The 25,728-nt window shown below is 45.2% G+C and overlaps 1 protein-coding gene across 7 annotated transcripts in view; it reads left to right on the top strand.

Annotated features, from left to right (window-relative positions):
- LOC135302570 (inverted formin-2-like) overlaps positions 1-23,894 on the top strand; it is a 42,309-nt gene extending 18,415 nt beyond the window's left edge. For 5 of the 7 annotated variants that reach the window (XM_064423172.1, XM_064423170.1, XM_064423168.1 and 2 more), the window contains exons 2-23: positions 97-505; positions 1,844-1,959; positions 2,496-2,655; positions 3,451-3,484; positions 4,695-4,836; positions 4,938-5,079; positions 5,569-6,456; positions 7,614-7,759; positions 7,845-7,906; positions 8,533-8,635; positions 8,719-8,804; positions 9,295-9,395; positions 10,573-10,643; positions 10,759-10,866; positions 11,765-11,835; positions 12,469-12,589; positions 13,140-13,304; positions 13,983-14,085; positions 14,828-14,986; positions 15,975-16,673; positions 18,149-18,205; positions 21,268-23,894. In XM_064423172.1, the coding sequence (XP_064279242.1) occupies positions 112-505; positions 1,844-1,959; positions 2,496-2,655; positions 3,451-3,484; positions 4,695-4,836; positions 4,938-5,079; positions 5,569-6,456; positions 7,614-7,759; positions 7,845-7,906; positions 8,533-8,635; positions 8,719-8,804; positions 9,295-9,395; positions 10,573-10,643; positions 10,759-10,866; positions 11,765-11,835; positions 12,469-12,589; positions 13,140-13,304; positions 13,983-14,085; positions 14,828-14,986; positions 15,975-16,673; positions 18,149-18,204 (3,927 nt within the window). In that variant the 5' untranslated portion in view covers positions 97-111 and the 3' untranslated portion in view covers position 18,205; positions 21,268-23,894. Of the gene's footprint in view, positions 1-96; positions 506-1,843; positions 1,960-2,495; positions 2,656-3,450; positions 3,489-4,694; positions 4,837-4,937; positions 5,080-5,568; positions 6,457-7,613; positions 7,760-7,844; positions 7,907-8,532; positions 8,636-8,718; positions 8,805-9,294; positions 9,396-10,572; positions 10,644-10,758; positions 10,867-11,764; positions 11,836-12,468; positions 12,590-13,139; positions 13,305-13,982; positions 14,086-14,827; positions 14,987-15,974; positions 16,674-18,148; positions 18,206-21,267 lie in introns of those variants that run through there. The other 2 variants (XM_064423167.1, XM_064423174.1) reach the window with 2 other exon arrangements.
- Positions 23,895-25,728: the final 1,834 nt, after the last annotated feature.

The following is a 25,728-nucleotide window of genomic DNA, read 5'->3' as shown; positions in this document are numbered from 1 at the left end:
CTTTACATCCCAATTACTGGGTAAAAAGCAGGGCTACTGGATCGTTTTTGGTCAGTCCAGACCAACTTCTCACTTTGGCTTTTTCTTTTCTTTCAGAACAAACCATTCACCATGTCAATTAAAAAGGAAGGTGCCCACAAGAAGTGGGCTGCCCTGAAGGAGAAACTCGGGCCCCAGGAGACTGACCAGTCAGAGGCCAACCTGGAAAATGCAGAACCAGAGCTGTGCATCCGTCTCCTGCAAATGCCCTCAGTGGTGAACTACTCCGGGCTGAAGAAGAGGCTGGAGAACAGTGATGATGCCTGGATGGTGCAGTTCCTGGAGCTGTCTGGGCTGGATCTCCTCCTGGAGGCCCTGGACAGGCTGTCAGGGCGAGGAGTGGCCAGGATATCTGATGCCTTGCTTCAGCTCACCTGCATTAGCTGCGTGCGGGCAGTCATGAACTCCCACAAGGGCATAGAATACATTGTGAGCAACGAGGGCTACGTCAGGAAACTCTTCCAAGGTGAGAAGACACCTTCCTGCTTCATCCATCACATGCAGCATTGGGGATATGATGCATCCATTCTCTGCATCATATGCAGATAAACAACTTCCCTGTTGCTTATCCTCCTGCCCTGCACCAGGCTAGTTGGAAATAGTTGGTCACAAGTGATTAATGAGATTGTTTTCTTCTTTAAAATAAAACTGCTATAAAATCACATTGCCTTTGCCACCCAGTGCTATTTCCACAGAAATATTGTCATAGTTTGCTGAGAAGCTGGGGATACACCCAGCCTTATCTGTATGCAGGCATGAGAATCTTCAACTCTTTGGTTGTCAGCAGACAATTGCTATTCAGTCTTTGAGACCCCCAGGAGCAGAGGAGAGGTGCTGAAAGGGCTTGGAGTCTTGTGGCCTGTAAAGAGGAGGGAAGGTGGCATGTTTGGACTCAAGAGAGCCTGCTCTCTGTGCTGCTCAGTCTGCTCCTCCTGGAAGATGGTGGGTAACACCACTTACATTCTCCTGCCATTTACTTGGCTCATCATTAGATTTGAAATTCATCAGGGCATCTTGTAAGACTTACTGTACAGCATTTAATGGTGCTGGAAGGATAACTTCTGTTCCCAGAAACCCTTATTAATAGCTTTTAAAAATGCATTTAGTCTGAAAGTTGACTTGCTTCCCCCTTCAGTTTTGAAGTCCCCTTCTTTCCTCTTCACCCTGTGTTTTCTTAGCCTATACAAAATATGGACATGGCATTTTTGTATTGTGAAAACAGGGGTATATCCTGGATTTTCAGTGTTGGGGCTTCTTTGTGCTCTAATATAGGAAAAATAAGACAGCCTAATGCACTCCCTCCCAACTCCCAGGGCTCACAGAGAAATAGTGCAAAAAGGGAATACATGGGACCCACTGGAACAATTGCTCTAACTCATATGCATATTGAGCTTTTCTGCATAAAAAATAAGTGTCATTAATCAAAGAAAATTGTTCATCTGCTGTTCTAGAAAATACCCAGATGTGAAAATGGGAAATAAATTTTGTGTGTGCTGAAAAATCTTGGCTGCTGTTGCAGCATGTCACTGGACATGGAAAAGATTAATAACTACAAGCTGCACCAAAATGCCAAAGGGATACCTGTAGCATTTACTGTTCCCACTAGAAGTTACCATCACATAATGCTATTGGGATGGGATATCTGTGTATTAAGATATTTCTCTTCCCATCTTCCATTGTAATGGGTCTCCTCCTTCAGTCTCTTTTCTACTACTGCTCATAATTCATGTAGCAGAAGACACTGAGATTCAGAACATTAATGTCATTATAAATTCTGCTTTGTTTTGTTCTGTTTTTCCTACAGCACTTGACACAACTAATGTCATGGTCAAAAAGCAAATATTTGAGCTCCTGGCTGCACTGTGCATTTACTCATCAGATGGGCACTCTCTGGCTCTGGATGCTTTGGACCATTACAAGGCAAGTGTTTGGTTGGAGCAGAAGGAATGGCTCAGCTTTGATCCATGCAGACAGATCCATGTACCAGAGAAAAGGGTGGGAATAAAGCTTATTTTGCATTGTTTTGGTAAGAGAAGTAGGGGTTTATAAAGGGAAAGCTGTAGGGAATGTTTTGTGGTCAGTGTAGTTCTATGGTGCTGTTCTGTGACTTCTGTGGACAGATGACTGTCACCCTCAAGGTGCTTTCTGGCAGTAAAAGCTCCACCAGATCAGCAGAATAAATGGCAGGTTTCACTGCCCATGAGCTCGGGCACATGCATCAGTTGCCAGGAAGCACAAAGGGAATCCAAGAATTGTTTTCAATCACCTTCTGTGTCAACCAGCCCCTGCTCCATAATGGAGGAGTGCTGCTTTTACCCATGTCTGCCTGTCCTGTGCACAGTGGGATAAACTGAGGATTTCAGATGCTAATTCCATCTGAGAGCCTGCACCACGCTCATGGGCATTTGTGTCTGTGTAGACTATCCTTGTCATGATATCAGTTGTGTTACCCACAGAGTGTGAAGAACCAGCAGTATCGGTTCAGCATCATCATGAACGAGCTGTCCAACACAGACAACGTGCCCTACATGGTGACACTGCTGAGTGCCATCAACGCCATCATCCTGGGCAAAGAAGAGCTGAGAACAAGGACACAAATCAGAAATGAGTTCATAGGTAAGGATGTTTGTTAGACCTTTCTCTGGAGAAAGTCAGTTACCAAATGGGTTTTTTTTCAGATGTATCCATAAGGTGCCTGAAGAGGCTGGGGAGCAAAAGTGCAAATACTAATTTTCTTCTTTCTTTTGACCTTTATTCTCAACAGCCTTTCTGTCAATAGATTTTATTTTTTTTTACTTTGCTGTTTTCCCATAGCTTTGATGTTTTCTGGAATCCCAGCAGCACTGCATCACTTGAGCTTCTTCAGAACATTTCTGTAACCAACCATCTTATGTGGCCACATTTCCATATATTGCAACTACTTGTGAGAGTTGATAAAGTTTCTTCACTCTCTGTCTACTCAGTTGAGCCACAGAGGCTTTCCCATGGTTCAAGAACTTTCCAACTGCTAGAATCCCAGGCTCCTAGGTACCACTGTTGGGGTTCACCTCACAAGCTGGGTTCATCTGAGTTGGTGAGCCATTTCTCTCCATGGAGACCAAGGAGCATTCCACTGTATCAGACTGATTTTAGATATCTCACTTGGGCTGAGGTCCCTCATGCCTCAAAAGTGCCTGTGTCACTCAATAACCCCAGGGGGATTGTGCAGTGGTTCTCACAGGTGCTGCAGATGTGTGCTGTGGTGTCTCATCATTTACCAGATGACTCTGCCCACTTAGGTAGATCCATCTGAAGACATTTTCACTTTTTCTCTCTACAAAAATTGTTTATGAGCATAACATATATAAAGACGTTAAGAAATAAGTACCAAGTGGGTCATAATGCAACTATATCTATTTTTTCACCTGCCAGGGCTGCAGCTGTTGGATGTTTTAGACAAGCTGAGGTAAGGATCTCTACTTAATTTTTTTTTTTTTTTAATGAGATTCACAGTGAAGTAGGTTTGGAAACTTAATGCTTATCCAGCCTTCTGTTGTGTGAAGTGCAATGTGCTTGGGTGGAGTGGACCATGCTTGTATGCACTCATTCCATGGGAGCCAGAGGCATTTGGCCAGTGTTGGGATGCTCTTGCCAACCACAGTGTCACGGGGACAGCTGTTGGCACAGATGGCATGCACAGAGGCTCTGGGCACACATGGAGAAGCAGTGTCCTCATTGAGGCTGTTTCAGACTGAACCTGCAGCAGTGCTGTGGGCTCACTGAGCAGCTCACGGTGTTCAGCACCCCTTCACTGCTGCTGTTGGTCCCAGAAGCATCCAGCTAAAACAATTTACTAATGCATAGCTGAATGTAATTTTAAAATTATGTTATATCAGAAACATCTGTGATAAATTCTAGAATGCAGTTTATTTGAGTTGCAGTTATCCATGTAACTGAAATTGCTCCATCCGACACCATAAAAAATTAGGGAAGAGGAAATCTTTTATTGGAGCAGCAACTGTAAAATTCTAACACTGAGTAGTCTTGTGAGTGCTGAAAAAGTCAGTTTTTTAAAATCCAGTTTGGAGTATCAGAGAAGGAGGTTTTTCAAATAGAAACATCATATTCCAAATTTGGAATTATTTGATATGATATTATATATTATACGTATATATATTTAGATATCTATTTATATTTATATTTATCGTATATATATATCAAATATGTATCATGTATATTTGGAATTACTTGAAATTATGTTATATATCATTTCCAAATTAAAGTCAAGACAAATTGAAAATATTCCAAAATTGGAATATTTTCAATTAGTCTTGACTTTAAAAAAAAAGAAAGTGTTGTCCTGGTTTCAAAAAGGTCGGAATGCCTCTCTGTTGTTACAGCTCCAAGGAGAATTCCATAGCAAGCCTGTGCTGGGCCAGGTTATGCCATGGGAAGTCCCATTCCTTTCTATGTGTTGAGTGTGGGAAGAGGTACATTCTGTTCAAGAAAGGATGCACTGATGGCATCTCCTCCTTTGTAAATCAGGCAGAGTTGGGTACTTTCAGCACCAACTGGCTGAGTCTGAGAGGCAAAGAGATAAAAGCCATTTAACAAAAACAGTCATCTGAAAATTAGTGAAGGGCTCTCCACTGAAAACGAGTGCTGTAATATTGCAGAGACATCGAGGAGGAGGATCTGCTTATCCAGTGTGACACATTTGAGGAGTTCAAAATAGAGGATGATGAGGAGTTATTAAGGATATGTGATGGCATAAACATGAATGATCATCATGAGGTCTTTTCATCTCTCTTCAACAAAGTAAGTTGCCCCTGGCATGGGGTGTCCCTCACACAATGGCAAAGTTAATCCACTTTGCTGGGAGCCAGCCCTGCTGTGACAGAAGCTGCTCTGTCCTGCAGGTGAGCCGCTCTCCAGTCTCTGTCCAGCTGCTGTCCATCCTGCAGAGCCTGCTGCACTTGGAACCCTCTCATCACTCCAGCCTCCTGCTCTGGGAGTCCTTGGATGCCGTAGTGAACAGAGCCCTTTTGCTCGCCAATGACAGTAAGAATGACACATCCATCCAGCCTTGCACACTCCTCTGGTTTTCCCTTGTCCCATAAAAGTCTTTCCCCAATGTGCAGGAAATAACCTGTGGGACTTGGTAAGAGCTGAACAGAAGTTGGGACAAAGCTATACCTTCTGTATAAGCTTCATCCCTGTGGGTGGCCACATTTAGCACTGGGCTTGGGATTCCTGGTATTGTTTTAATGGTTAATCCCTGAGCTTTGGCTCATGGGAGTCAGTGGGAATCTGTCCTCACTGGCATCCTGCCACTGGTGCTGGCCTGTCTTGCTGGCAGGTGTGCTATGAAGTGTTTGTGGGTTGGGCACATGGGAAGGAAATTGCCTAGAAGCCAAAAGTGTAGTTGTGTAAAGTGACATCAGGAAATGGACTCTCCACGGCTCCAGATCTACTGCTTGGTGAGGGTTGAACAGCATGAACCAGCCTGTGGGCCTCATTCCCTTCCCTGACCCTGACTCATTTCTCTAGTCCAAGGGAACACAGTTGAAGAGGTCATTGAGAGGCTGCTGTCTATCAAAAAACATCCAAACAAGCAAAAGCGAGCTGAAAACCGCCTGCCTGGGAGCGCAGCTGGAGGTGTCCAGGCTGAGCCAGAGCCATGTGCACGTGCAGCTCGGTGTCCAGTGGGATCATCAAACCCCACCAGGGCACCAGCAACATCCTCAGGGCCACTGGACAACGAAAAGAAGATCTCATCCTGCCAGTTCACAGCCTGCTGTGCTCTGCCAGAGAAATCTAACCCTCCCTCCAACACTGCTCCCAACCCGGCACCTCCAGCCCCACCACCTCCACCCTCTGGCACAGCAGCTGTGACCCCCACATCCCCCATGACAAACACACCTCCAGCCCCTCCACTCCCTGGCATCCCTCCCCCTCCACCCCCACTGCCTGGCATGGGGGGTATTCCCCCTCCTCCTCCACCTCCATTACCTGGCATGGGTGGTATCCCACCCCCTCCACCTCCACTGCCTGGCATGGGGGGCATTCCTCCTCCTCCACCTCCACTGCCTGGCATGGGTGGTATCCCACCCCCTCCACCTCCCTTACCTGGCATGGGTGGTATCCCTCCCCCTCCACCTCCCTTACCTGGCATGGGTGGTATCCCTCCCCCTCCACCTCCCTTACCTGGCATGGTTGGTATCCCTCCCCCTCCACCTCCCTTACCTGGCATGGGGGGCATTCCTCCTCCTCCACCCCTCCTTCCTGGCATGACAGGAGATCACATAGAAGCCGTGGTGGCCTCCCAGTACAGCTGCCCCCTGGGCTTGGGCAGGCCTCCCCGCAAGGCAGTGAAGACACCAACGCTGAGAATGAAGAAGCTGAACTGGCAGAAGCTGCCCTCCAACGTGGTGAGAGGTGGGTGCTTCTGGCATGAAGTCACTGCTGCTTTACGGGGTGCTTTACACTGCTGCTTTTGCTCCCCAGGGGAAGAAATACTATCTTAAAGTTTGTCAGATGTATTGGCTCTGTTTAGTTACAGAACTTCCTGATTTCCTTTACTTTTGACCTACAGAGCTGATTTAAAAGTAACATGAAACTACTAATGCAATAGTAACTATTCCGACTGAATTAGTACTTTGGAATACTTTGTTTATAACTAAAATACTTTGAACTTAAGAGAAGGGATGGGAATATTTTCCTAATTCATTATGAGGTGCCTTAGGCTCTGCTCTGACTTCCCCAAACTTTTATTACCCAGCTCATCTGTGCTTGTATCTGGGTATATTAAAGTCATGAGTAAGAGTGCATGTGAGGATCACATCACATATCTCTTGATTTTTGGGTTACATTTCCTTCTACTAGTGGATTCAAAGTGGAGCATGAAATGTGAGAAGAAGCTTGGACAAGCTGTGTCAGCTTTGTCCTAGACAAGCAAGGCATCCACTGCATGAAAATAAGCAGAGGTGAAATCTAAATAAGGCATGTCTTCAATCACAAGAGCACTAAAATTATTGCAGTAGAAGCTTCTACAGGCATGTTAGGGTCATGATTTTTTTTTTAAGATATAAGAACTTGAAGTAGAAAATAATTCAAGCAGTCTTGTAGCTAGCATAATACAAGGAGACTTCAGCATAAAATGAAAAATGGAGTCAGAAAATATCCCAAGTTGTGTCCAGTCCCTCTGTTAGGATGCAAGGAAGCAAAAATAATATCAACCAGGGAACTAGAAACAAAATGTCATGCTGATCCAGTTTATCCACCATGGAGGAGAACACAGTTTTACAGGGAGGGATGGGGCTGTACAGCCTCTGTGTGCCCAGTGCTGCCTCCCCCTACCAGGTTCATTGCCCTTCAGCCCCTTTGGATCTCACTTGTAGTACTTACCCCTCCTCAATAATGACCATTTATCCAGGACTAATATGGATAAATATGTCACATTAAGAGACTAATATGTCTCTTCTTATTTCATTCACATTCTGAAGAGTGTCCCTGCTGGCAGCTCACCTTGCCCCAGGCACCAGGAGCTTTCAGCTGTGCCTGCAGCCAGTCTGAACACTTGTCCTTTCTTTCAGAGAGCCACTCGATGTGGGCTTCAGTGAGCAGCAGCAGTGAGGAAACGATAGAGCCCAACTACAGCAGCATTGAGCAGCTGTTCTGCTTCCCACAGCCAGCCCCCAAGGAGAAGACAGCAGCACCAGTGAAGGCAGAGCCGAAGGAGGTGAGGAGACCCCCTCGTTTTTTCGAGTAAAGATCCCTGCAGACAGCTCATCTAATATGAGATATCTTCTTTTTCTTTAATGAAGATCACATTTTTGGACTCCAAGAAAAGTCTCAATTTGAACATATTTTTGAAGCAATTTAAATGGTAAGATATGGCCAGTTTTTGTGACAGTTGACAAAACTTTGAGCAGGTTTTGCAATATCTGGAAGGTCCTCATGAAATCTCTTTTAGCCAATGTGCTTTGGTGGCCCATGCTACTAAATCATCTGAACATTCCCCATTTTGTCCTATACTGTCTTTAAAATAATGAGTTTAGGTGTTTAATTATGTTTTCGCATACAACTTTCCCATATGCTGGCAAAGGAGTTACATCTCCATTTTACAGATAAAGTTGTGGCACAGACTCTTAGGGTGACACAGACTGTGAGACACACCTGGAGGTCAAATCCCTCCTCAAATCAGGGCCAATGGACATATGAAGAGTTCAGTTGTCTTTTAAGATAAAAAAATGCTCAGAGACAGGATCTCAGTTGCAGGATTCATCTCTGTCCCTGAATAATTTGATCAGGGCCAGAAATAAGATTTGGGTCATAGCAGGGATCCAGGTCCTGATTCTGAGATAATTGTGGGGAGATCCCTTTCCTTTTGGATTATTGTGATTCTTTACTAGGGAAAGCACAGAGTGCTTGCACAGATAAATCTCTTGGTAGTGTATGATAATTGGAAAGTGGTCTTTGGTTGACGGCTGGCTGTGCTCCTCCTCCCTGCAGCTCCAATGAAGAGGTGACTGCCATGATCCAGAATGGGGACCGGACCAAGTTTGATGTTGAGGTTCTGAAGCAGTTGCTGAAGCTGCTGCCTGAAAAGCATGAGGTCAGGAGGAAAACACTACCCTTGGTTCACAGAGCTGAACACGTAGAGCAGCCCTGCAGTCTTGATTCTTTATTTCTCATTAGATAGAAAACCTGAAGGCCTTCAAAGAGGAGAAATCAAAGCTAGCAAATGCAGATCAGTTCTATCTTCTCCTCCTTCAGATTCCCAGGTAAGGTTGTTAGTCATAAACTTCAGCCCAGTCTGTTTCTTGATTTACCTCTGGGAAGTTTAAGTTTCTTTATAAGATCCTCACAGACCACTACTGATGGATGTAGCTGGGGGATTCCCCCTTCCACCTTGGAGCTATCCCTTTCCCTCTTACCCTTGGATGAAGGGCTCTTCCTGATCCAGCACATCCTCAGCCCAGACTCAGGGTCACATGTGCCCAAGGAGGCTCCATAACTTAGTGAAAGGCAGTGCCAAGAAGGGGAAGCTCTTCTCTTTGCTGATCACAATGCACCAGCAGAACCTACATCCCTGCTGGTCCCCGGGGCCAGCAGCAGCCCCTCACCCCCCCCACAGGCCTCACCAGTGGTTTGGTGTGGATGTGGTTGACAGCTGTGTGGGGTGGCATGAGCTTGCTGGTGATGTGGGCAAGGGGCTGCTGTGCTGGCTGAGATCCCAGTGCCTTCATGCTGAGAATCCATCTCCACCCTCAGCTACCAGCTGCGCATTGAGTGTATGCTGATCTGTGAAGAGACCACCGTCGTGCTCGACATGATTCAGCCCAAAGCTGAAGCCATCCGCAGAGCCTGTGAAGGTACAGATGATTTCTGGGTCTGATTTAAGACAGGAAATTTTAACCCTCACAAAACTCCCCTGGAGTTCTGCAGTATTACTACCCAAATCCCAAAGAACTCCTGTGTGGTTTGCTGCAAATGGGACGCAACTTTAGGTATCTCCACTGAAGGCCAAAGTCCATAACAGGACCAAAGATTATATTCTCTCATCCTCGCCCCTTTTTTTCTGCAGCAGATGTATTCCCCTGAAACACTATGAATGGTGAAGTGCTGGAAGTTCATCAGCCCTTTCAAAGGAGCTGAATTTAGACAGCAGAGCTGGCCCTGCTGCAGCTAATTCATCCATCCAGCATTATTTCCCAAATTAAGAACTTCATACAGCAATTTTGTCTACTGCCAGAAAACTTCCCCCAAAAGCAGCGATGCTTTATTATTTCTCTGCCTAGAAATGGAACCAGAAGAAAAAGGTTGTTATTTTGGGTTATAAATTGCTGATGCTCCAATATGCTGAGTACACAGAAAGTTTATGCAATAGATTTTGGCTTCCTGTGGCAGAAACCTTTGGTCCCACTCCTCTGAGAGCAGTGTGCTCTTTTTGGCACTGTCAAGTGTCACCTGTCCTATAGAGCCAGTTCCCTCACCTCCTGCTGGGGGTTTTTCCAGCTGGCATTACAGCTGTTTGCTGGGATAAATTGAAGCTTCCCCTGAAGTGACTTCCCAGCAGCCCAGCTGTTCTTTTGGAGCTGTTCCTGCCTCAAAGCTCAGTGCTTCAGAAAGCACAGCACTGCAGCACCCTGTCGACAGGGACTGTACTCTTCATGCCTGGTCAATAATCACCTTTACCATGAGACACCAGGAACAGGGTGAGCATGCCTGGTTTTAGCAGCTGGCAGGTGATCATAGTGCAAACTTGGAAGGAAGGCAATTTGCTGTCAGTGAGGAGGGTCCAACTGCAGGTTATTTGCCATAAGGAAATGAGAGACCAGATGTAAAGAAAGAAACATAAGTCAGCAAAGACTTTGACAACTCATGGAACTGATCTGCATGGAATCAGCTTCTCTGCCAGTTGGGCATTGGGCTGAAAAGCCAAAATACCAAATTTGATTTAGTGGAATTCAGAATCCCAATTTCAATGCAGTTTAGGAAATGTTCTGGTGTAACAGAGGCTTTTGCTTAAAAGTCCCTTATGTTTTTCAGATCTTCTGACCAGTCATCGCCTGCCAGTCTTTTGTCAACTGATTCTCAAAGTTGGAAACTTTCTGAACTATGTAAGGACTTTTTTTGTCTTCTCCTCCCCCCATTACAGACTGTGAATTATCTCCTTTGGGGTTGTAATTTGGATGGACACAGGAGTTACATCTGCTTTTTTTTCCTCTCTTGTAGGGAAGTCACACAGGCGATGCCGATGGGTTTAAAATCAGCACTTTACTCAAACTAACAGAAACCAAAGCCAACCAAACCCGCATTACACTGCTCCACCATATTCTAGAGGTACCACTGCCAAGTCCTGCACAGTAGGGAAGAGGGAGGGTTTTACCACAGATGAAACATTTCTCCTACTCTGCTGTTAGCTAATGCCACATGCTCATACTCACATCCTCTCTGGCAAGCCCCGGAGTGTCACAAGTCAGGAGAATTTGAATCACTTTGGTGACTCTGGTGGAGGCTGCTTGTGGGCACTACTCCTTATTTTAAGATTTGATCTGCTTCCCTCCAGCATCTTTTCCCACAGTGTCTGCAACTTCCTTTCATATTTGTGCGATCTGCACATCAGCAGCTGCAAACCACAGTGCACAAAGCTGTCCTGGCTCATCTGTACCCATTCAGCTTTTCTGCCTTTCCATGGACTTTCCCTTTTCCTCCAAACTGTGCTCAGGTTTTTCATGCTTCGCTCCAAGCCCCCATGGCTTTCCTATTCCCTGCAATGCTGTTTTTATCTTTTTTCTCCATGCTCTGCTCTGCCACCTTCATTCTTCAATGTCCCTTGGTTTCAGTTACCCATGTTCAAGCCCTGCTTTAGCTGGCAGTGGCTTCAGCAAGGACAGCTGTGAAAGTAAAGAATGCAAGATTCAAGGCCTTTTAGTACACTTCTGGGACTGTAGGATGTGTCAGATTACATCAAACTATAGTCCTGCCTCCCTCCATGCTCAAGAAGAGCTCTGCTTTGCTTTGAGCTACAAGTATTTCTGAGGGTTCAGCACTCTTCTGTGTTTTGATAGCCAGGGGAAACGCCTTTCCTCTCTGAATGTACAAACTGCAGACAGGGGGGCAGTAGCAGAACACAGCACAGTCATCCTTCCTGGACACTTCTGTCCATGTGTCTTTCCCCCAGCTTCCCCTCAGCTCCTGCCACACACCAAATAACACTTCTTTCTTTCTTCCTCTTCAGGAAGTAGAAAACAGCCACAAGGACCTACTGGAGCTGCCAAAGGATCTTGAATATGTTTCAAAAGCAGCAGGGTAAAATTGTGTGTCACTTCCTTTGAATTAAAAACAAAAATAAATCCCATGCACATCAACAATGTACCAGAAATTAGGACACACACAGCTGGTACAGAGATTAACAAGATGGCATCTTACATAGTTACAACTGAAAGATTTGGCTGATGAATGTTGAACGCCCTTTAATATATAACAATTTTACTACAGCTGGCAACACTTAGGGCTGAAATTTGCAAAGCAGTCAGTTAAAACTGCCTCCCAGACCCTTCTGAAATGTGCACTGCTTTTGTGGTGGTAGGAGCTGGTGAAGGTCAGCTACCCAGACATTTCTGAAGTACCTCCAGGCAGGAGAAATGAGCTAGTGCTGAGCACAGGTGGAGAACAGCCTTTTGAGCAGGTGGGCTTTTTTTGGCATTCATCTACCCAATACACAGAATTGTAGGTAGTCCTGGCAGCCTCTCCATAAGCACTGTGGGAGGAAGCTGTTTTCCCAGAGCTTGGACTGTATAGAGAGTTCAGAGCACAGGGTTCAGTTCAGTAGAGTGGTGGGAAGCAAAGGGGTGACCAAACCACCAGTTTAGACTTGTCCACTCCTTGGTCAGCTCAAGATGCTGGAGTGTCAGCTAATGGCAGGGTTCTGTGTGATTTCAGAATTAATCTTGATATTATACGCACGGAGTCTGGTACCAATTTAAAGAAGTTGCTGGAGCTTCAGAAGAAAGTCTTATCATCAAATGAGGATGTGAAACAACAGTATGAGAAACCCATCCAGGTCAGTAATGGAGCTGCCTTAGATCTCCCCCATTACTCATAGAGAGTTGGTGCATGGTACATCTGCAGCTGAGGAGCCTCATGAGAGGGGAGAAAATATTGCCACAAGACATGCTCTCAGATTTGGAAATAGGCTGCAATGCCACACAACCCAAATGTGCATTTAGCAACTGCACCCCAAACCTAGATTCCTTTGGTGAGGCCATTTCTTAGGGTGTGTGCCCCAGCTGCTCTGTCCATGCTTCTGTGTGACTCCTCACTGTAAGAGAAAATGATCATCTTCTGTGTGGATTACCAGAGTGAAGCCCTTTGATTGGGATTAAGCTTTGCATGTCTTGCTCAAGCCGGACTGCCCAGTAAATTGGTACAGCACAGTTGCCAAGAGCAAAGATCATCTGCAAATCTTAATTTCTTCCCACCTGCTTCCCAAAAGCTCTGCTGCAGTTAAAAGCCAGGACCCAGAGCTCTAAGCTCTGATCCTTTCTCTGTGAGTGCACTTCACTCACTGTTCTCTGGATGGTGTTTTACTGTGTGCCTTTAATGTGTTTCAGGACAGCATTGATGCCTCCAGAAAGCTGGAAGAAGAATTTGAAACCATTGAAAAGAAGAGAGAGGAACTTGCAAATTATCTCTGTGAAGATCCAAGCAAGTTGTCCTTGGAGGACATATTTAGCATCATGAAGACCTTCAGAGATCTCTTCATCCGAGCTCTGAAGGTTGGCACCTGCACACAGGATGCTGAGCATCCCTAGGGCTGGAACAGGGGTGGGATGGGCACCCCAGTCCAGGGGGAAACTGGTTACAGCTTCTTCCTTTTGGCACTTGGCATCAGGTTTCCCAGTGAAGTGGTGTCTGATCCCTCCTCCATTGCATCCTCATGCAGTTCTGGTGCTGCTGGGCCTGGCCCAAACACCAGGCATTTGTGAGTTTGTTGCAACTTTAGCTTTAGAGTCAGTCACAAAGATGGTTTTGGGCCAAGTGTGCAAGTTTTAGAGAAAGGGGCTTACAAAACTTGACTGTTTGCTCCAACCTGAGCAAACAGGCTCAGAATGGGGATATATAGTAAAAAAGTCACCTGTTTGGAAAAAGCTGTGTCTTCAGTATCTCCCACTTTTACCTCAGCTAGAGGTCAGGCAGGTGAGCACACTGCAGGTAGCTGTGTGAGGCACATCACCACTGCCACCTCCGACTGGGACGTGGCAGAGGCCTGGCCAAGTCAGCAGTGCCCTCTCACCATTTTGGTAAGACAGCCCTTATTCCCAATGCCCATTTTATTTATTACACAGGACAAAGCCAGGATTTCTCTTCCTTCATCTATAGATCTCCTTTCTCTTCATCATCTTCTTTAGCAGACATTTACCCAACCTTCTCATGCCACTGTTACCTCCCTGCAGGAAAACAAGGACAGAAAGGAGCAAGCTGCCAAAGCAGAAAAGAGGAAAAAACAGCTAGAAGAGGAAGAGGGGAAGAGACAGAAGGGAGAAAATGGAAAAGTCAGTGAGTATCTGAAATAGCTTCAAAAAATAGAGATGAAGCCACAGGAGCTCTTTGGCCCTGCTTTAATGGACCGGTAGTGGTAATTTATTTTGTAGGTTTCTAGGTGCTGGCTGACTAAAGGCTTTTAGGTGTCTTACAGCCATAGCTAAGAATTGACTTTCCACAGTTGCAGCTGGGCAGAGAAGTTAATTTTAGGTTTGCTGACTGAACAGCAAAGAAGAAAGAAAATCACCACAAATTAAATATTTCAGTTAACTTTTCCAGTTTCTAAACATAACTTTTGAATCCCAAATCTAAAAAGAAACATTTGACTTACCCACCACCCAAGGTCCTCATATACACTTGAATCGTCTCTCTTCACCACAGTTGTCCCAGAAATGTAATTGGAAGAAGCTGAGAGGAAAGAAAAATCAAAATCATTTTTCCTCAAAAAAAAAAGGGTTCCCACCAACATTGATAACAAACGGAATGTTTCACGGTCATGGGACAACCAGGGACATGTCCAGGCAGAGCTGGTGCCAGGCTGTAGCACCAAGACTTGGGAGCAAATCCCTTGTGTTCACCAGGATGGGCTGCTCTGGGATCATGGAGCCCTGGCTGCTCCCAGGTCTGCTGTAGGTGCCTTGCTCCTGCCCGGTGGCTGCTTGTGCTGGGGCAGCAGGAGCCACCTCCAGCAGTGGCACTATGCAGTCTGCTCCTGGCCTGTCTCGGGGGCAGCTGTAACACCCATCTCTCTCCCCAGTCAAGAAGGGGCTGGTGAAGCAGGAGGAGGTGTGTGTCATCGACGCCCTGCTCGCCGACATCAGGAAGGGGTTCACGCTCAGGAAGACGAAGAACAGACACGAGGCAGAGGCAGTTCCTAAACCCTCGTCTGCAGAGAGCCCAGAGGAAAGCCAGCCTGGTAAGGACACACACCTTACTGTACCTGCAGCTACTCATTCCCATCTGCCTCTGAGCCAAGCATGCACCAGTGAGAAGCCTTTGTGTTTGTGTCTGGGGCATTTTATTTAAAAAGGCTTTGCAGCCAGTGCCAAAGAGAAAAGGAGCAGAGAGCCTTGAGTTGTTGCTAGCCAGGTCTGTCCCAAAATTAGCAGGAATTTGGAGCAGCATGGCCCTGCATCTGTGTTGATAAACCCTGTGAGGTGCTTGACCCACATGTCAGCCATGGCACTGTGCTGATGGGGCATGGCTGTTATCCCCACACAAGTCACCTGCATGCTCTCAAGTTTCAGTAGCACCGTGTGTTTCTGTCTTGGAGACTGCTGCATCCCACCTTAGTCTGCACTTGGGAGACTGAAGAAACACTTTAAAAAAAGATAAGAAATCCTATTTGCAGAAGTACCCAAGTCCTTCAGGTGCTTGTGAGGAACAAGCACCATGGGTTTAGCTTTTCTTTGGTCTCTTGACCTCAGTGTCTCATTTGCAGTTAGGCAAATCCAAGGACATTGGTCTGTCCATGGCTCTCCTAGACCTGCTCTGCAAGGTCAGGTTAAGGCTGGCTGATGGGCAGCCTTGAACTCCTCACACAGCCAAGCCAACAGTCCAGCCTGGCCCAGGACAGGTTCTCTCTTCTTCTGTAGACTTTCAGGCTTCCTTGCAAGTCCTGGAGCATCCATGGAAATCAGCCATTTTGTAGCAAAGACACATTAACACCTGCTGAACACAAATCAGGGGCTTAGCTGAGCTGGAGCCTGGACTCCAGCCAGGGTGACCACATGGGTATAAGGAGGGGAGGTACAGGCAGGATAAACTGGTGCTGCCTCTGCAAGCTGCTTTAGGGTCAGTGCTCCCTCCACAGGCAGCTGCTGTAACCTCTGCAGGGTAGCTGCATCTTGGCTGATTCCTGGTAAAACTGCAGCTGTGGCTGATTGTGTGTTTTCTGTTTAAAGGACAGAGCATGAAGGATCCACAAGCAGCAGGGAAGCAGATTGATGACAAGACCAAGCAAAACAAGGATGATCATCCCTCAGAAAGCACTCCTCCCTCAACCACTGCCCCAATGGAGACAGGTGGAGGTGTTACAAATGCTTCAGCTTCTGAAAACAGTGCTGGAGGAGGTCTGCCACTGGAGTCCCAGACCAAAAGCTCCTCAGAGAGCATGGTGGAAGCTGATGGAGCCAGTCAGACCATGCTGAGCCTTGGGATGGAGCAGCCAAACAACGTGGAAAGCCTCCAGCCCAGCTCAAAGAGCGGCTCCCTTGCCTTCTCTGTGGCTGACATAGGCACAAGGATAAGCTTTGTGAGCAGCACTTCAGCCTCTGCTCTGAGAGACCAGCTCAGCTGGACTAACGGGTCCATGCCAGAAGGCCAGGACAAGGAGTGCCCACCTGATGGCTCAGAGGGTGCTCAGCCTGCTCCCTGCAGTGATGCCCAGCAGGCAGAGTCAAAAGAAATGACCAAGGAAAATGAAGACCCCGGTACAGACTCGCTGTTGGACACATCTCAAGACAAGGCCTTCTCAGAGGAGCCAGCCACCGACTCCTCTTGCTCAGCAACACTTCCCCCAGAGCAGACTCACAGTGACAGGGAAAAGCAGAGGCCATCAGGGAAAAGGAAGAAGAAGAAGAGGCACAGCAAAAGCTACTCAGGTAGCCTATTTTGTAAATAGCTCTCGGGGACTGACTTAAATGTGGGACCTTTCCTGTTATATTTGTATACACCTGTTTCTTTCCACTTCAAGGCTCCATGCCCTCTGCCCCTAGAGTCACACTGTTTCATGCAGCTATTATATTTTTCAAACCTGAAAGCGCTTTAAAAAGAAAAACACAAGCATAGTTCATTCTGGTGACACATGTAAGTAGTTTATAACGGAGTAATGATGAATCAATAATTCAAAAGCCCATTACACATATGCAGTAAAAATGGCAATAAGCACATCTGTCAAGTATGCTAAAGACAGCTACAAGGCATGGTTATGTGCAAACAAGAGCTCCATTAGGCTCCAGAGCAGTGATTAAGAGCAGTTAATACTTGGTACTTAATCAGCAATCACCCCCTCTGAACTACTTATAAACACATAAAAGCAACAACATCAATGCTGCCTTGGGGTTGTTTGGTTTTTCCCCTCATTGCAACAGCACTTTGCCTGACAACCTGCCCCAGGGGTACTTTAGGTGGCTTCTAAACATCAGGGCCTCAAACCATCGCTGCAGAGGGAGGGGGAAAGGTCAGTCACTGAAAAAGAGCATCTTGCTGATGCTTCCACCCAGGATCCATCCTGCAGCTGGGCTGCCCTGCTGGGGCTGGGAGGGAGCTCAGCTTCTGGAGCCACACAGGCCCCCCTCTTCTTACCAAACGTCCTCAGCCAGTCCCTAACCTGGGAAGAGTGTCCAAGTCCTTTAGATCCTACCGCCCCGGGTGGGTACCTTAATCCCAAATTGGAGATGCCTCGTGGGAAGACAGATGGGTCTGTAACCCTTTAGAACTTAAAATATAGTTTCCAAAGCCTGTTTCCTGCAAGATCTTGAGGTCAAACAAATGGGCAGGCAAATGGTTAAGTCTCTTTTTACCAATGCTTGATTTTTCCCTTTCAAGGAGAAAGGAAAGGAGGGTTCGAATACCCATTGCTGAGAAAGACAGCATAGGTTGAGCAGCTACCACTGAGGGATTTACCCTTTTAATGCAGCATGCCCCAGGGTTGTAGTAATTTGCATTTCTAAACATGCCACTTTCCCCTAGTTAAAAACAAGCCACAAATGAGAAGTGATTTCCTGTAATGTTGATTCCTGAACTTGCTTCTCCTGAGGAGCAGAAACTGCAGCAATGGGAGCATCCCGTGCTCCCAGCCCTGGTTTTCCTGACACCTGAAATGAGGACTTCTGGTTTAAGAACTGACCCCAGCCTGCAAAACCCACAGGGTTCCCTGGGCATCCAGGGATGACATCAAGAGGGTTGGAACTAGATAATCTTTAAAGTCCCTTCCAACCCAAACCATTCAAAGATTCTGTGTTCTTAGGGAGCTCTCTGCTACTAGACAGTATTTTCATCATAAACAGTTCCCTGTTGTTACCCTGGCCTTGCCATGATCAGATATATTTAGTGTCTCTCTTTTGTTCAAAAGCAGAGGTTGAGACTGATACTGGAGATAATAAAACAAAAAAAGATTGTGTGGCACAATGAGGTATGTAAAGTCACAAAGATTTTTTTTTTTTGTGAACTAACCACAGCACTGGGACTTCACAGACCTAATCAGTATTCAGCATATCACCTAAGCTTTCTGTCTTTGTGTCTAATCACAAACACATGTGAAATAAATTTGTTACTCTGATTTTTACTCTCCAGGGTGTTGATCTTGTGTTGAGTGGAGTCAGTGCTGATCTCCATTCGACACAGGGTCACAGCCCACATGTTTGTCCTCTGTGTCAGCAGCAGCCAAACTGCTTCTGCCTGCAGATAATTAAAAGCCATTATTCTAACCAAACAATCAGACTTCATGTGATGAACAAAGTCCTTGCTTTGATCACATTATTTTCTCAAAAACTGTAAAAATGCAATTTCAGTACATACCTCCAGCAAAGAACATTTGGTTTGCTTGTGGGTAACCACTTTCTGTAGCACTGTTTAAATATGGGTGTCTGGAAAGGGGAATAAAACACTGGACCCAGGGGCAAATACTAGCTGGGACAAGATACCAGCTCCCACTCAAAGCTAAATTCAACTCCAGAGGTGCATCCCTGCATCCTTCACTGATGCTGGCAACATATGGTTGCCGCTCAAAAGGAGTTCTAGGATAAGACTTTCATTTGCAAAACTTCCCCTGTTTTTACAGCAAGTGGAAAGAAAAGCAAGAAAAATAAACAACTGAAACACCCACTGTACTGAAATTGCATAGTTACGCTTTGTCCTTTCCATGCTGATGAGCATCTCTTATGAACTAAATCAATATCATCAAATCTCTTTGTCTTGCTTCCTGAAAGGAATGTATTTATTGTCCAGCATCCCCAGTTCCCTGGGGCTGGGAGCCCTGCTCCTGCACAGAGACAGGAGGAATCTGTGCAGGATTTCCCCACAGGACTGATTTTGTTCCTGCGCCTGGAGCATCACTGCTAGCAAGAGAAAATGGGATATACTTTGGGTAGTTCCAGTCCTCACTACTCCTGCCCTCCTTTTGGCCCTTTTCTTGCAGTACCATAGGAGTACATGAAGTGGGAGTAGCTCTGTTGGTTTAAAAATCTAAGGAAGATTTCCTGCAGAAACAGAAAATAGTAGCAATGGAGCATAGGTGAGAAGTACACCAGGACCAGTGGACATGCTGCATTGGAAGGGCAGCTGGAACCATGAGTTAAGCTTAACTCTAAATTTTCTTTAAGCATACAGACTTAAAAAAAAAGTCATATTTGAAAAAAAATACATGAAACACAGTTTTGGTTTTTCCTAGGAAGACATAGGAATGCAGCACAGACAAATGCAAGGGCATACAGTACCTTTATGAAGTCAGGCAGGAGTTTCACTGCATCCTTGGAATTCAGTGCCTGGCATTGCACCAGCAGAGCCCACCTGGGCTTTGATGCCAGGAGGGCAGCAATTGAGCTGCACCTCGAAACCTGCACTTCTCTTTTTCCTCTTCTTCTTCTGTATGTCACACAGCAAGGGCAGCAGAAGCAAAAACCCATTTGCTTGTCTTAGTCTCCTGCCAGACAGCTTCCTCTCCCAAATGCAGCTCCTGTCTTGATGAGACAGATAAGACAGAACTTCTTGATAAGACAGATTCAGCAAGCCTAGAGTGTTAGCTATCAATATTTTTCCCTAGGATCTTCCACCTGATTTTTGTTTTATTTTATGTTTTGTCCCAAGCATATATGGTCTGTTCAGGCCCCCACTAGTTCTCTTTTGGTACAGGATATTTCTTTCTCTGGTGGATTTGCTGATATGGAAGTTAATTGGTCTCATTGAAGCCACAGAAATCTTCTTCCTTCTTGTGCAGATCCAGCTGCAGAGATCAAGACTCCAACCACTTACGAATTTTTAGAGCTTCCCTAACAGCAGCAGAGGGCAGGAACTCTGTGGTAATATTCAGAGCAGTAAAAGACTGTAATCAGCTACTGAGTTCTGGCCTCACCTTGACCACATCTTGTTATGCAGCAATTTCTGTAATAATGTCTTTAAATGTCAGCTTTTACTTCTAAAGAGTGGTATTCCACATTACCTTCATGTTCTTGAAAGAAATGGTTTAGCTGTTTTTCCTCTGGAATCAAGGCACTGGTGGTCACGCTGTTGGTGTGCACCCTGGTAACATCTCAACTCATTTCCAACCATGTCCAGAAACAGCTTAAAGAATCATTTTATAAAGGTGACAGTAAAAGAGAGGAGAGACTGTACAAATACCTGAACTCAAGAGAGCTGCTCTTTGAGTGTGCCTGCCTTAAGCCCTAGAGAATTGCTACAGACAAATAATCACATCTGTTTGTGCAGCTCCCCTTTTCCTCCCCTCTGTATGTCACTTGGAATGGTTGGGGAAGAAAAGCCTTGAAAGCACATGTTCATGAGAAACTGGGCTTTAGCAATTTCCTTTCTCACAAATCTGCTTGATTTATTCCCTAGAAAACAAAAGGAAAACCAAACCAGCTCAGAGATCACAGCCTGGCAAGGAGGGAGGGAAAAGGCAGAAGGGCAGCTATGACCTGCACAGTGGCACATCAGCCTTCCCCTGCAAAGACACAGAAGGGATTTGGAGTCCAGGTTTTCCTTTAGTTCTTGAGGGACAGATGATTCACCTCCTGTTCTGCAGACCCAATATTGTCTGTGGGCAGTTTTTAAATAGACTGTGAGAGTATCATCAATCTAATGCTCATCTTCCTGCTAGCCCTCTGCCTTCATGTCTGCCTTCAGAAATGGTATTTGATTCACTTATGGAGTGAGACAGGCTACAGTGTGCTGCCCCATCCTTCTGACAGTCCTGCTAAATTCTCTAGATTTATTTACCTCAGCAATTTAATACCTAGAAGGATATATGTTATTGGACTAAACTTATAAGCACAGTTGCCCAAACTCTGGAGCATCAAGATTGGTTCTGGAAACATGAAGTTTTTAATAAGTACATCAAACCACCTGTTTTTAGGTTATCTGAGAAACAGATGAAACTGATTTCCCAAGCAGCACCTCAACCATTAGATACACATGCATGCAAAACCACCACTTTTGTTCATAGTTGCAAATAATTTGCATTTTCCTCTCTTCCTGCAGGTGTCATGGCAAGGCAGAAGGTATGAGAGAAGCTCTCATGTGTCCCTGGAGTGCTGCCGGCTTCTGAGACTCCAGATTCTGCATCAGTGAAATGCCACCCTGGAAACTTCTGCCCCATGAAGATGCACAGCCTCTCCTCATGCACTTTCACTCCCTCCCCAGGACCTAAAGAGCCTCCCCAGAGACTTTGGACCCCTCAGCCTGTGCCTTGCACTGGGCACCTGTGGGGGCAGGGGGTGGTTCTGTGCATAGTGGTGGTGAAAGGCTCAGACCTGTCATCCACTGTCCTGGAAGCCAAGTCTTAAAACCTGCTCTTAGGCCAAACTCCTCTTGAAATGACAGCTGAGTGTGGCCCAAGAACAGACTGCAGTGTTTAGCCCTTGAAGAAGTGTTAAAAACAGTAGTGCCTCAATTAAATTAAGGGTATAAATTAAGCAGTGGCTGTACCATCACAGGTGGAGGTGTGTTAAGTCCCTCTTCTCATTGCCCACTGATGACTTATATTGGACCAGGTCCAAGACCCAGATTAGACAAATGTATTTTTACTCTCAATTGCTTAAAGCAAGAGAGATTGGTTACAGGGGAAAAACAAGTTAAAGTATGTATTTTACTAAGCATATGGCCATATAAACAGTGTCTGGTTCCTACATGATGCTTATGTGCAATTGAAGTGCATCAGTAGTCTTAAGTAGTCTTGTCATAGCCACTGGTGCATCCATCAGCTTTGGGAGAACCAGGGGCCTGGCTTCTCTTACTAAAGCAACAGGAAGAGGTTTTCCAGAGTGTTCTATTGGACACATTTTCAGCTTATCCTGTAGTGAATCTCTGGGTTTGACTTCCATTGTCAGCTACTTGTACTTGAGAGTCTGTGTCCAAGCTGCAGAACGTGTGGAATCATGTAACTTTGGCTTTAAAACTGGGACTGTGCAGTACTGTGTTTTCAAAATTCAGAGCTTTATTTCTCAAGTTTTGTAATAACACTGTATAATAATTTTGTACATAGCTGTCCATTTAAAATGATCTATGTTTGTTGAATCTATGGTGTGATATATGCTGAAACATAAATCCAGTGCAAGAGCTGGGTACATTTCAGAACTGTTCATTTATATGGTAACTCACTGTGGCTAAACTAATGTGCAGGCTAAAGCTTATTTTGCTCTGCTTAATAGGACTTGTAATGTCCTTGTTATACTGAAAACTAGAAGTGAAACCAAGAATTAAATCACTGGTTTGCTTTAACCAAGGCATCACTATGAGCATATTGAGAACTGGTCAACAGAAGCAGAGGTGAGTTGAGAGCAGACACATGGGCATGTTCAGTGCAGGGCACACTGCAGAGTAGCACAGCTGCAACAGAAAACTCATTCCTGCTGGCAGAAGCAGGGATACCCCCAGCATTCCCTGGAGAACCATGTCACCCAGGTTTGATTTGCAGGACTGTCTCTAGCACATCTACAGGTATCTCCCCTTTTTTCCCCTCTTTTCCAGTCTCAGAGCACATCACCCAAGCACCATATTTTTACTCCTCAATCTAGCTCTGCTGCTCTCAGATTAGACTCCAGGCTGCAAAAATCTGAGTATTAAACACATTCTGCCAGCTCTGTGTCTCCAGAATAGCCTGCAGCCCGGGCTAGCAGTGCACAGCCATCCTCCTCCTCACCACCTCACTGTTTGATCAATAGGAACATCATTTGGAGATGCAGGAGTGGAGAACAAACAGGTTCTCTGGGTGTTACCTAGGGAACCTTTCTGCTGATGTCCCACTGGCTGCTCACCTCAGATACTGCAGCATGTGTCCATTTCTCCATCTGGGTCTTTCAGCTTCCCTCATTTCACCCAGAGAGAGCAGCTCATTGCCACAGCCAGAGTTTTTATTACTCTGTGTGCTTACCTTGGCCTTAAAAGAGAGGGGTTTTGGCATTATCTTTCCCCTGCTTTCAAGAGTTTACAAAGAAATTGGTTATTTTAAGCCACCAGAGGCTCTTTGTTCAATAGTCATCTGTAAATTATCTATTCAATCACATCCTAATCAGCAGCCTCAAGCACAACATTTATAATTTATTGCTCTAGAGCAGCTCTTCTTCCATTACAGTGATTATTTCAGAAGAACAGAAGAAAAGAATCAGAGCAGGTCAAAGACTGAAATTCAACTGGGATGTGCAGTTTTGTTCCATTTATTAGCTTGAAATAAAGCTCATGACCCCAAAGATTTTTCAGTGGTTGCAAGACCAAATTAATTGTTAATAAATTGTTGGTGAAAAGAATATAATGGCCAATTCAACAGAGCTTTGGTCTTTTAAGTCAACCATGAGTACAGACCTCAAAATAGAATTATTGTGGTGTATTTCAGCAACTGCACACAGAATCTGGTATGTAAACCAGGCTCTGACCACCACAAGCTTCTTGCTGCCAAATAAATGCATATTCTGTAATTAAGCATTAGCTATATGATAAAATGAAAGTACAGGAGAAATCAGCAGAAATCTTTTTCAAATATTTCACATCAAAAATCAGATATGCTTAATGAGATGGATTTTCAGGGTTAGGTTTTGGGAAGTTTTGGTTGGGTTTTTGGTTTTTTTCCAATACTGAAAATATTTCAAAGTTTAGAATAAAAATAAACACTTGGTGAGTTTCCTTTCTCTGGTGGGGATGGGAAAAAATCTATAATTAATGAGAATACATCCATTGAAGTCCTTTATTTTCCACATAGTATATAAAGCACCTAAGCATAATTGTCATATATGCTTAGTAATAATTACCAATTGTTTTGCTCTTCTGCCAGTTCCCTCAGAACCCTTGGGTGGATCCCATCCTGCCCCATGGATTTGGGAGTGCCTAAATGGCACAGTGGGTGCCTGACCATTTCCTCCTGGATTGTGGGGGACCTATGCTGCTCTCTGTCCCTGTCTGCCAGCTCAGGGGGCTGGTTGCCCCAAGGATAACCAGTCTTACTGTTAAAGACTGAGGCAAGGACCTTTTCCTCATCTGTGGGGATAATGTTCCCCTCCACATCCCATAAATGATGGAGATTTTCCTTGTCCCTCTTGTTGGCAGTATATTTATAAAAACATTTTTATCATCTTTAACAGCAGTGGCCAGATTGAGCTCTAGCTGAACTTTTGCCTTCTTAATTTTCTCTCTACATGACATCTCACCATCCCTAAAAATGTTCAAGGAACTACTTGATGTGACAGTGCTGCAGTTTAGTTGGCACAGTGGTGTTTGGTCAAAGGTTGGACCTGATGTTCTTGGAGGTCCTTCTCCAGTGTTAATGATTCTATGAAAAGAAGGAGAGATATAAATGGAGCTGTATCTAGTTCATGAGCACCACCACAGATTTGCACTCTACTTGGAGCGTGGCAGAAATCTCAAAGCTATGCCAGTATCTCTTGGGCTGAGTGTATCATTTGGTCCTCTCCTACATTCCATACAGACAAGGGGGCTGAGAAATGCCTTCTGTTCCAGTTAGAAAGAGGCAGAATAAATTGAAATAAAAGAAAAATGCATAAGTCTGTTTTAGGAAAATTAACCAGTTTCCATTCCTTCTAAATGTAAAGCCTGGATCTAGGGCTTCATATTTCTTGTACACGGTGATCAAACACGTACAACATGCAAGCCTACCAAAGCTAAACATAGTCCTGTAGGAACCCTGGCTCATTCTGTCTGTGTGGTAACAGTCATGGCCATAAAATATGGGTGAACATGTTAGTCATGAGGTCATGTTCCCATAATGTGTCTGAAAGCAAATACAGTCATGAACCAACTCCATCAGAAACCACATTTTGTTTGGTCACCTCCCAATCAAAACTGGACAGGATATGATAAACAGCTTTCCCATTACTAAAAGTGTGACCACAGAGGGTTAAAAATGGGGTAGTGATAGTGACAGGACCTCTCTAGATGTTTGCAATTACTGCATGGTGTCAATCTTGCAAAATAACCACATGATTTGTAGGATTTGCAACAGAAATGAGAAATAGGAAAGAAAAATGTTTCCAATTCCTTAGTACAGAGCAGGTACTAGACCTTAAATACCAGGGGAGAAATTGATCGCTGCAAGTTAATCAACATATTCAGACAGCTCTGTGAGTAACTCACCCCTTCATCCGTGCTGTGCTAGCACTTAATTCACATTAGGAACTCTCTAATGCTCTCTTTGCTGCAGCATAAACAACTCCTGCCAGAGCTGTGTGTGACAATTCGCACAGAGCCAGGTGTCTGTAGGAATTAGCAGGAGCCCTGTGCTTCCCTGATGGAGACTTTAGGCAGGCTCAGCTTGCATTACTCAAAGTCAGAAGACAAAAATCACCCTGTGGCAGTCAGCTCCTATCAAGTCAGTTTAGATACACTCCCAGCCTGTCAAAGTAGGTTTTTTCTAAGATCAGCAGTCTTTGCTGATGACACCTACATTATTATGGTTATGGTTGGTTTGCCCTGCTCAGGGCACGCAGAACCTGA

Source organism: Passer domesticus, chromosome 6 (genome assembly GCF_036417665.1).
Source record: "Passer domesticus isolate bPasDom1 chromosome 6, bPasDom1.hap1, whole genome shotgun sequence".
NCBI lineage: Eukaryota > Metazoa > Chordata > Aves > Passeriformes > Passeridae > Passer > Passer domesticus.
The sequence above is the reverse complement of the archived record's forward strand: the minus strand, read 5'-3'. Positions and strand labels throughout refer to the sequence as shown.